At 37.6% G+C, this 12,226-nt stretch overlaps 1 protein-coding gene across 22 annotated transcripts in view; it reads right to left on the bottom strand.

The window, feature by feature from the left end:
• The window catches only part of TMCC1 (transmembrane and coiled-coil domain family 1), a 243,240-nt gene that overhangs the window by 52,003 nt on the left and 179,011 nt on the right, over nt 1–12,226 (bottom strand). The window contains exon 1 of one of the 22 annotated variants that reach the window (XM_067043388.1): nt 5,757–6,226. The exons of 20 other annotated variants lie outside the window; for them this stretch is intronic. Coding sequence is in view for 1 of the 2 variants with exons in the window: in XM_059076887.2 (XP_058932870.1) it covers nt 6,053–6,115 (63 nt within the window). In the remaining variant the exon portion in view is untranslated. Of the gene's footprint in view, nt 1–5,756; nt 6,227–12,226 lie in introns of those variants that run through there. One more of the 22 variants, XM_059076887.2, reaches the window with a different exon arrangement.

Genomic DNA, 12,226 nt, shown 5'->3' with positions numbered 1-12,226 from the left:
CCAACATTATAACTTTCCTATGTGAACTATTTGAACATTTCTGGGATTATCTCACTAGGTTTATTCCTCAGATAGGTATCTTTTGAGGCTATGAAAGCTCAAGGTTCAATCTGCTTTATATGTAAATCTGATGCTGCTGCTGATAGTCTTAAATGTAGTAGTAATTGAATATTTACTATGTATGTGGTGTTGCTGTAAGTGCTTTGCTTATATTTACCCAGTTAACCCTCAAAACAACCTTAGGAAATATATGCTATTGTAATCCCCAATTTTACAGCTGAGGAAACTGAATTAGAAGTTAAGTAACAAGGTCACACAACGGTAAGCAGCAGGGCCAGGACTTAAATCCCATAGGATTTGGCTTCAGAGTCCTTGTCCTTAACTACTTCCCTATAATGCTTTTCGTAGCAGCCATGATTACCGCCAGTTGGATCAACATAAAAAGGAGGCATTGATGATTTCTACAAAGTCAGATTCCGGATGGGAATCCCATATTTAGGATTACAACCCCCTTCCTAAAGTCTATTAAATATATATATTATATATATGGAGCATGAAGTGAGGTACTACTGGAGCTATCCAGATAGTAGTAGTATGGCACTGTCCAAAAGCAACTAACATAAAGGGAAGTACAGGCAAAAAGTAATTTAACATTTCCATGATCTTTAAAAACTGATGACTCTCAAGATATTAGTTTACATAGCAGGTATTTAAACAAACTTTATATGTGTATCTGCTTTATTCTACTGTATAAAAAAGCAGCTATGTTCTCAAAATTAAGTACAAATTCTAAGAAAGGTAATAGCCTAGATTATCACTTGTCAAAGATTTTATGTATTTTTTAATGAACAGAATTGATCTGAGAAGAGTTTATCAAGAGTGCAATAATGATCTGTCCCTCTGTTTAAATAAATTTATCTTAAAATAATTTTTATTTAGTTGCAAGTAATCAAATGATGTTAGAACTACAGTCATTCTTTTGTGAAATAATGTTTACAGTTGCTTAGATTTTTCTCATTCAAGATCTGTAACGACAATGGATGATATATAAACCAACGTTCTCAAATAGAACATAAGGGTTACAATCTAGTTCATATTTCCAAGTTATAATGGGACAACTATGACTAAAAGAAAGGTCTAAATTAAACACATCTGTAAAAAAATAGCATAAATATGTGACTGGTATGAATTTCAGAGGGTAGTCCAATTATCTCTCAGGTTTTTAAATGGAAGTATCTATAACTCCTAAAAGGGGTAAGAAATCACTGAAATTCAGGCTTCCAAAGAATGAAAATCAATACATACAAATATTAACTGAGATAATAAGAAGGAAATTCAACTGTTTAAAGATGTCTGAAGAGACAAATTGAATGCTTAAGCCTCTGTGAAAGAATTACTTAAATGGGAAGGAGCCAACCTTCATAACTTGTTTCTGCATTTCTACACTCTGTTCCCTGGGGGGAGGCTTGCTCAACTGTGGACAGTGCTATCCTATCAGGGAGCACTAGGAAATATGTGGGTCACGCCTCCTGCAACGCACAGTCTTACACAGTCTTAAATGCCAATAAGTGACCTCACTGAAAAAAGTACCGCATGCATTTTAGAATTATTCCAGAGAATGGGAAAAGAGGAGACACAGAGAACAAGATCAGCTATGAATTCTGGTCCTTCCTGTCTTGGTCAATTCTTTCACGTGTGATAAGCAACAGCAAGATTTCACTTTTTCTGATAAATTACAAATAAAGTAAAAGTAAAAAAGTATATGATGAAAATGAGTAGCTTAGGGATTTTGCATATGAAAGGAAGAACTTTTCTACTATGTAGGTAGAAAAGTTGTATGTAGGTATCTATAAGGTACAAATGTAGGACAGCCTAGAGAAAATCAGGAGTAGACAGATGGACATCATGGTGCTATGAGACTAAGGAAGTAGGGTGTAGAAAAGATCAAGGCTTCTACTATTTAATTAATTTTGCAATTATCCTTTGTTCTTCTAATCTAACGTACTGAATAAAGGTGGAATCCCTGCTCTCAAGAAACACATAACCTAGTTGGTGAGACACAGAAATAAAACACAGGTCTGATTAAGTAAATGATATGGTAGATATGAAGGTAAACTACTTCTTGAATACAGAAACGGAGAGGGAACAGGGAAGGTTTCTTGGAGGAGGTGAAAAACTAAATGAGCCTTGAAGGAAGAAGTTTTTGATAAAAATGAGAAGGGGTTAGGAAAGGCATTGCAGATTGACCGCCAGTACAAGCAAAGGCCCAGAAGAAGGAAATGTAAGAGTCTCTTCAAGACAACTGAATGGTTCATGAGACTGTAAAAGTATGGCACAGGAGAGGGCTACGGTGGGAGATAAGCTCCCAAGGTAGGTCTAAACTGTTTTGGACTTTATTCCAAGGATATCACTGAAGGTTTCCCAGTGGTAAAAGTAGTACAATCTCCTTTGGAATCTAGATGTACACATCCAAAGGGCTACTTGACTATATCAAAATCTACATGACCAAAACCAAACACTGTAATCCTTCTCTAAACCTGGTTCTCTTACAGTATTCTATATCTCAGGGAAAGCATTACTATCCATCAGGTTACACAAGCCAAAACCAAACCATGCCAAAGCCCAGGAATCATCCTTGACATCATCTGCCTTCTACCTATACCCAATCCAATACCAAGTCCTATCTATTTTATTTTCCAAATTTCTGTCAAATTATACTTCCCACCTATCTCTACTTATTTCTACCATCAAACTCTTAGGACAAAATCTTGTCCTCTCAGGACTTCCCTGGCGGTGCAGTGGTTAAGAATCCGCCTGCCAATGAAGGGGACACGTGTTCTAGCCCTGGTCAGGGAAGATCCCATATGCCGCGGAGCAACTATGCCCGTGCGCCACAACTACTGAATCTGCACTCTAAAGCCCGCAAGCCACAGCTGCTAAGCCTGCTCTCTAGAGCACACGAGCCACAACTACTGAGCCCACATGCTGCTACTGAAGCCCGTGTGCCTAGAGCCCGTGCTCTGCAACAAGAGAAGCCCGCGCACCGCAATGACAAGTAACCCCTGCTGGCCGCAACTAGAGAAAGCCGGTGAGCAGCAACGAAGACCCAATGCAGCCAGAAATAAATAAATAAATACATACATAAATTTATTTTTTTAAAAAAGATTAAATTGAGGAACAGAAGAACTATTAAAAAAAAAACCTTGTCCTCTCTCTCCTGAATCACTCACCCTGACTGATCTAGCTGCATTCATTTAGGCCCTCAATTAAACTGAAGAATTAAAAGAAGAAGAAGAAAAAGGAAATCCTAAATCACCCAATGCTTAAATTATTTTAGTAGCTTTCCACACTCTTAAAATATTAAGAACAAGAATGTGAACTTGGTCTATAAAGTCCTATGTGATCGACTGGGCTCTGGATCTCTCTCTAGCTTCATCTTATAGCATATGCTCCTTCCACTCTAGCCACACTGGCCTTTTTTAGACCCTGCTGCTCATCCTGTTTCTTCTCACTGTGGATGAAGAATTGTTGATCACCATCTCCCTCTACAAGGATGAAGTCACTAGCCACCGTAATCGCTGACCTTCAACACACCCTGAAAAGAGCCAGGGCAGAGATCAAGAATGAGGCACTCTGTGCTCCAGGAAAAACTGGCAGAACAGGGCTTCAGATCATTAGATATTTTTCAGATTTTATGATCCCAATTTCTTGCATCTTCTCATATTTAGAAAAGCACTTAAATCATTAATGGAGGCATCTGCTCCTTGTGACTAGTGGCAACTTTCTGCCAACATGTGTGCTTGACTGCATGAATCCCCCTTCACCAAAATCACATATATACTGAACTCCCCACCTACCTCTTTGGAGTAGTTCCTCACAGCTATCTGAGAGGCTGTCTCCCAGGCTATAGTCCTCATTTTGCCCCAAATAAAACTTATTTCACTACCCTGACGTTGTGCATTTTTTTTTCAGTCGACATCAGCATAGGGTCTTTACACATGTAATACTGCCTACTGTTGTTTCTTCAACTCTCAGTCAGGCATTTTGCTAGGTGTTTGGGCATATATTGACAAAAAAATAAAGTCTCTGCCTTCATGACATTTAGGGCTGAGTGGGAAAAAGTGGTGGAAACAGAAAAAGCAGTAATCAAATAACATAAATTGTGAAAAGTGCTGCAAAGAAAAAGAACACAGCGCTGTGAGAAAAGGAATAATGTAAGGCAGAGAAACCTACTTTAGACTGGGAGGTCATAGAATAATTCTTTGAACAGGGGCATTTAAACTGAGTTCTCAAAGACAGAAAAGGAAGTTTTTACTTTAACTGGCCCACAAATGAAAAGATGTATTATTACTGTAGGTTTCATGTGCCAAGAAAATATAGAATTTGGAATTTTATCATAATAAAGATGAAAATACACAGTTAACCCAACAATTCAACAGAAGAAAAAAGATTTGTCTAATCATTGCTACTTAGAACTCACTTGGGGAAAGGGTGAGACTGTGTTACCAAAAACTTAAGGAAGAAGCAGGAAGATGATGAGAAAGGAAAAGGCCAGTCAACAAGGAGGGGGCCACCTGCCCAGTAACCTAACGGAGTATATGGATAGCTGTATTTACAAGGCTTGTATAACCAGTGAGTCAGCAAAAAACCAGGTGTCAATGGTTTTCTTCTGTGCCCCTCTGAGTAGCTAGAAAACTTGGCTCTCTCCACTGGTGAGAAGGGGGGGTGCTCAAGGACAAGGTCTGAGGTAGGCTAATAAAACAGTCACATACCATCCAGCAACACTTGCCTAAGAAAGGATGAGGAAAAGTAAACCTTCATGCTTAGAAAAACGCAAGAAACAGGATCCAACTTAAGGCAGATTAGAGCAAGGTAGGATTTCACAGACCCAATGTGACTATTTCTTTAACTTGCAATAAAATGCTTATTAAAGATCCCCAAATCAAGACTCCAGAAACTGCTGAAAGCAAACCCTAGATTTTAAAGAGAAAATATCTTTACCTCTCTTGGGGTCCATAAGTATTTCAGGGCTACTTTCTACAACCATCTTTTCTCTAATAAAGGCTAATATGTATTAATAATAACAGAAAAGGGCCTCATAATGATACAACTGGGCCTGGCAAAGAAAAACTGTACAAAATAAAACATAAAAGGGATTAAATCACAGTACAGGCAAAGAGATAAAGCACTAACAACCACTCGATAATGAACAGCAATGCTAATGAATCTAAGATAAACACCCACCAATGCACAGCCAAGAAAATAGCAGCCTCCTCAACCTGCCTTCCTCCACCTCCATACTTATATTCTCAGCCTACTACTGTTCCAGTGGCAACAATTTAATAAGAGCAAGAAGACTTTATTTTTTCTTCTCCACTTCAGGTCACAGGGAAAGCTGGGGGAAAAGAAAAAAAAAAGGAGCGGGGGTAATTATGACTATTCAAAGAAGGGAAGGGATATCTTATTGTTAGCGTTCTTTGCTCTGGAAATTCCTAGCTTCTGCCTCTTCATGGATATTGAGAAAACTTGATGATGATTTCTGAAGGTCACAAAACTGAATGACCAGAAATAATGGTTTCCTTTCTAGCTCCCTTGGCTATCCCTTACCACCAAATGTGAATCTCTAAAATGTTTTAGTTATTGCTAAGAGGCAATTCTATATAGCTGATACAGAAAAGTAAAAACAAAAAAAACCCAAGAAAAGATGGGGGGCAAGGTGGTGGAGACCCAAAACACAAGCAACACATTTATCTTACCAAAACCCCCTGTCAGGCAGTCTGCTGATTTTGCTTGCCACAAAGCTCATCCTTCATTTGTGCACTGCCAGAGCAAGCTTGGATCGTGCAAACAATCACAACCTCTTTCGGCTATAAGCTCTTTCCATTTGTCCCAGCTTCCAAACTGCAGAGGAGCTGTGGCATAGTCTGTCAAGGCTGCACATACTTGGTTTCCGAGAATAACGCTGTAAATGAGGACAGCTACCACTGGGAATGCATTCCCCTGCCAACAGCCGGCCGAAATGAAGCTTCTAGCTGATCCCTGGGCTTCTCACCTTCACAGCCTCAGAGAAGTGCCTTTCACAGAACAGGCAGGTACAGCCACACCACATCAACATCCCTGCATAGCCAATCCTCCGCAGTGCCTTCCTCAGCCTTCATACAGTTCCGGTTCTGTCTCCTGAATCAACTCTTAGAGCTTTCTACATCTGGGAGCCAGGGAGGACTGCTGAATAAACAGAAAGCTTCTGCCAAACAAGCATCCGTGTCTGTGTGTGTGTGTGCGCGCGCGCGCGCGGCTGGATGTGGGTACAGTTTGCAAGAGCTGCTAATGCAAATGAATAGTTGAATAGTTGAGAATGGAGATCAGAGACAGTAGCTGCCTCTCTTCTCGAGCTGTGAGCATCTTTTATAAGAGACAAAAGCACCAAACTGGCTGAATTTAAAGCTACAGGACATTAATTCACCATCCACATTTGTATTTTCATTTAAAACCTCTAAACCTTAAAGATAAGGTTTAGAGAATAGCTTAAAGAAGGTTAAAAACATTCTAAATAGGATAACACTGTTTAGGTAGCTTGGTTCAATAAATACAAAGAGAAAACAATCTACCCATGTTTCAACAAAGGACTAAAAGATCGCCAGGACAAATTTCTATGCTTTTCTAATGTTTCTTCTCTTATTTTCATTTTAGGTTCACAAAGTCATTTAAATGAAAACCGAGCAAGAAAAAGACTTCAGAAAGACTTCTTGTGCAGAGCATGATGAGACCCTGAGCATGATGAGACCCTGAGGTCTTTTTCACTACGGACAAAGGGAGAAAAAGCTTCTGAATGAAAAGCATTAAGGTCTCTGAAGTTTAAGCAACAGATTAAAACACCACAATCGTAAACCTGAGCTCACCTCCTGTACCATCACATACAATTTATTCAATACGATACTGCATGAAAGAACTGAATGTCTTGAAGAAACTGTTTCTGCACTGAAAAAGTCACTTTGGGATTTATCCTTAAACAACCTATCAGATCTGAGCTTTATTTCTTCACTTATAAAAGTAATTTTGGGAAATGCACATGGGAAGAATTTTAATGATTATAAAATATATTGTAGTGTATACAACGTATAATAGCTAGTAACATTTTTTTGAAGTTAACATGCACGCACAAAGGTTAACATGAAGACAATTTGATATAGTACAGTATAGTCCTTTCTATGAGCCTAAAGCTGTGATCATTTCTATACTTCCATTTAAGTGTGGGGCTGGAAGCTCAAGCCAGCACAGTACGGAGAGAGAGTTCAGAGAAGGTTCTTCTATCAGCATTCACCAGCTTCCTTAGCGTTTTTCATTTAAAATCAGAGAAAGTACTCTAAATGGAATCCAAAGTATCTTGAATGAATTTGAAGAAAATTCTGGGTTAAAACCATGGCTCCAGAAATTCCTCTTTTATCTCTAGAGGCACAGAACTCAGACCTTGACTCTCCAGAACCAATTAATAAAGAATTTTATGACAATACAAGTTGTGTCTTTGCTTAAAAATTAGGTTATAAGGTTTCAACAGAGTAAATATTTGTTTCTACAAAAACAATGACAAAAAAACAAAACCAATCCTGCACTGCTAGCATCAACATTAGCAGATGTTTCCTTAATTCTGTTTATTAGCATTTTAAATATACCTTCTTTTAAGACAATTATGTTCATTGTAGAAAACTTTGAAAACACGAGTGGGCATAAAAGAAAGCAAAATTATGCGTAATATCATCACTTAGAAAAAACCAAACCAAACATTTGTCATGAGGCTCTTTTATTCTCTTTCCTTCCCATTGAGATCACTGAAGCAAGTGTTGAGACAAGGTGTCATAAGATCAAAACTGCCTTGACTGGATGAGCTGCCATATGTAGAGAGCAGCCCTGAAGAGTTTCCTGGGTGTGTAAGACCTTGTGTGTAAGACATGTTCACTGTGTATTTATATGAGAGTCACAATCTTACATTACAAAAAATTATTCTCAGTTTTTGAGGTTCCACCAACATGCTAATGAATTTACCCAAGTTGTCAGAAAAGTAACCCTCACTGGCTGCCTTAGCCTGGGTACAAGTCTTCTTGGCTCCCAAAGCAAATCTCAACTGGCAATAGAACATTAATTTTGTTACTTTCTGGTTCTTTCGATTTTTTTCTCTTGCTGATTTTGTTTGTTTCTGCTTTATGATAAATTACTCCTAACTGATGGCAGCACAGAATGAGAATTTGATTTTAATAATTTGACCATTTGGTGGTCTCTTCAGAAAAGTGATACACAACAGATCTATTTTCTGTTGGGTAATAAACCAAAAGAGAATTCAGTATGTTAGACTTTTCTTTCTGCCCATTTGTCTATATTGAGCTCAACTCAATTAAAAATGCTGTATATATTATAAAGGGGAACAGCTCTTTGATATCTGTACTGGTAAGGTTTTGTGCTTACTTTTGATTCATGTCTGAAGTTGTAGAACTGAAGCCATAGCTCTCTGTGTGTCTGTGTCTGTAATTCAGAAAGATCTTGACTTCTTGCTGTGTAAGTATAAAATGTTTTCCTATTTTTAGAAGACATTAAAAATTAATTATAATAGCTCTTAAATTAAGGGGTTCTGTTCTCATTGGTTTTATAGAGCTAAATAAGCACTTACATATCAAATATTCTTAGAAGTCCAAGAAAACGAACTGAACATGTAATACTTCAAATATGTTAGATAAAGAAAAAAAATCCTTCTTATAGAAACTACTAGTTCTGAAACATTAAAAAAATACAAATTCATATAATTAAGTTAAATATTTTGCAAATCAAGACTAGATTCATAAACAAACCAAAAAAACAAAGAAAAAAGAATAGTTTTGTCCAAGTATAATACTATACACATTTTAATTTACTTGGGTTTGTTTTAATTCAGATTAAAATTAATCTGAACTTCCTAAATTTACTTATACAGATTTACTGATCAAATAAGTTAATAATACTCTTCTTATATAATGTCTGATATTTAGAAAAATGAAAATTCGTGTTCATCTAAATTGAATCGTAATACTGAATTTTTTTTTTTTTTTTTTTTTAAAGCAGTACGCGGGCCTGTGGTACGCGGGCCTCTCACTGTTGTGGCCTCTCGCATTGCGGAGCACAGGCTCTGGATGCACAGCCTCAGCGGCCACGGCTCACGGGCCCAGCCGCTCCGCGGCACGTGGGATCCTCACGGACCGGAGCACGAACCCGTGTCCCCTGCATCGGCAGGCGGACTCTCAACCACTGTGCCACCAGGGAAGCCCCTGAATAATTTTATATCAACAGCAATTATGTGTCAGCTTAAATACCTCCAAGATCTTATGGCAATTTAACATCTTGGACTAATGTTAAATGCAGCTAATTAACAAATAATTCTTGGATGCTCAGATAAATTTCTAAGTAAATAGAATACTAAATGTTGATTATTAAGCATAGTTTTAAGTTGATATACATTTGCTTCTTATTTGTATATGCTATTAGAGTGGCTATATCTTCAGGTCATGTTACCAATCGGGTTCATTTTGCCACTTTAAGAAGGTGTAAGGGCACACATATGGTCACCTTATCTTTGATAAAGGAGGCAAGAATATACAGTGGAGAAAAGACAGCCTCTTCAATAAGTGGTGCTGGGAAAACTGGACAGCTACATGTAAAAGAATGAAATTAGAACACTCCCTAACACCATACACAAAAATAAACTCAAAATGGATTAAAGTCCTGAATGTAAGTAAGGCCAGACACTATAAACATAGGCAGCACACTCTATGACATAAATCACAGTAAGATCCTTTTTGACCCGCCTCCTAGAGAAAGGGAAATAAAAACAAAAATAAACAAATGAGACCTAATGAATCTTAAAAGCTTTTGCACAGCAAAGGAAACCATAAACAAGACGAAAAGACAACCCTCAGGATGGGAGAAAATTTTTGCAAATGAAGCAACTGACAAAGGATTCATCTCCAAAATTTACAAGCAACTCATGCAGCTCAATATCAAAAAAACAAACAACCCAATCCAAAAATGAGCAGAAGACCTAGACATTTCTCCAAAGAAGATATACAGATTGCCAACAAACACATGAAAGAATGCTCAACATCATTAATCATCAGAGAAATGCAAATCAAAACTACAATGAGATATCACCTCACACCAGTCAGAATGGCCATCACCAAAAAATCTAGAAACAATAAATGCTGGAGAGGGTGTGGAGAAAAGGAAACACTCTTGCACTGCTGGTGGGAATATAAACTGAAACAGCCACTATGGAGAACAGTATGGAGGTTCCTTAAAAAACTACAAATAGAACTACCATACGACCCAGCAATCCCACTACTGGGCATATACCCTGAGAAAACCGTAATTCAAAAAGAGCCATGTACCAACATGTTCACTGCAGCTCTATTTACAATAGCCAGGACATGGAAGCAACCTAAGTGTCCACCATCAGATGAACGGATAAAGAAGATGTGGCACATATATACAATGGAATATTACTCAGCCATAAAAACAAACGAAATTGAGTTATTTGTAGTGAGGTGGATGGACCTAGAGTCTGTCCTACAGAGTGAAGTAAGTCAGAAAGAGAAAAACAAATACCGTATGCTAACACATATATATGGAATCTAAGAAAAATCAAAGTTCATGAAGAATGCAGGGGTAAGATGGGAATGGAGACGCAGACCTACTAGAGAATGGACTTGAGGATGTGGGGAGGGGGAAGGATAAGCTGTGACAAAGTGAGATAGTGGCATGGACATATATACACTGTCAAACGTAGAATAGACGGCTGGTGGGAAGCAGCTGCATAGCACAGGGAGATCAGCTTGGTGCTTTGTGACCACCTAGAGGGGTGGGATAAGGAGGGTGGGAGGGAGGGAGACGTAAGAGGGAAGAGATATGGGAACATGTGTATATGTATAACTGATTCACTTTGTTATAAAGCAGAAACTAACACACAAGTGTAAAGCAATTACACTCCAAAAAAGATGTTAAAAAAAAAAAAAAGAAGGTGTAAGAGAAGTGTGGGGCTATAGAAAATCTGTTATGTGTATTCAGGAGCCTTTCTGGTCTGCTAAAATCCTTGTGTGTGACAGATATTTCTTATTATCCATTCCCTCCACCTCATCTTCTCTCTGAAATATGTTATAATTGATATAGGAGGTTCGAACTATGCTAGGAGGAACAGTACAGGTATAAAGTCCTTTTGTTTTTGAAGGAAAAAGAGCATTTTTGTCCCAAGTAAAGTGGCAGTTTGTTCCAGAATTTGAAAGAAAGACAAATCTTAGAAACTGAATTTCATTTGCCTTGGTTTATACTACTGGGATCTGAAAAGAAGATATGAAATATGTCCAAATTTTGCAAAATTCAATCAGTTTTGATGGGCTAGTTTCTTTGGCTTACTGATTAATGCCTTCATCTACAATATGAAAGATTATTCTTTATCTTCTGTGTAATTTTCCTAGATAGCAGAATAACTTTCTGGCTTTATGTTGGATTTACAATGTTCTTAATGATTAAAAAAACAAAACAAGCCAACCAGAAAGAACAAAGGTTTTTTACTTGTGAAAGAGCTAAGTTCTTTAAAATTGCATTCCCTTACTTATTTATTATAATGTTTTATTGTCATTTTGATTAAATAACCAAGTACTGTTTCTCATCCATGCTCCTATCTTAATCAAGGGCCCAAATCTCTTTCAACAATTCTTTTGATTTTGCCTTCCCAAGACTGGCTCCTAACTATAGAAAAATGAAACTTTCAGGTTAACTGTTACACCTAAAACTATCTTTGAGAGTCTCACGGAAAGGAATGTACAAGGTACTCTACAAACTATTGCTACTCCAAAGAACAGACCCTTAGGTACATGTTTCTCAGCTGACATCACTTAGATAACTTTCAGAATTTACCAGTGGACTAGACCAGGATTTCCATGATGCTTTTCAATCTAGAAGCAGATATTTCACGAAAGCAGACTGCTGACCCAAGCTCCATTTGAGCAAGAACGAACTATACAGGACGCAATGAACTGATGAAGGAAATTTTATTGTGGTTTTTTTGTTTAGAATACTGTTGATGTTATTTTAATGTTCTATTTTTGGTGGCTATATGAGGAAGCCCTTTTACTTTCTTCTTAAACTATTTCTAACTCACATTTTAGTAGACTGCTTTTGTGATCTAAAATAAAACATTAAGTGGTATCTG

Source organism: Kogia breviceps, chromosome 10 (assembly GCF_026419965.1).
Source record: "Kogia breviceps isolate mKogBre1 chromosome 10, mKogBre1 haplotype 1, whole genome shotgun sequence".
Lineage (NCBI taxonomy): Eukaryota > Metazoa > Chordata > Mammalia > Artiodactyla > Physeteridae > Kogia > Kogia breviceps.
The sequence above is the reverse complement of the archived record's forward strand: the minus strand, read 5'-3'. Positions and strand labels throughout refer to the sequence as shown.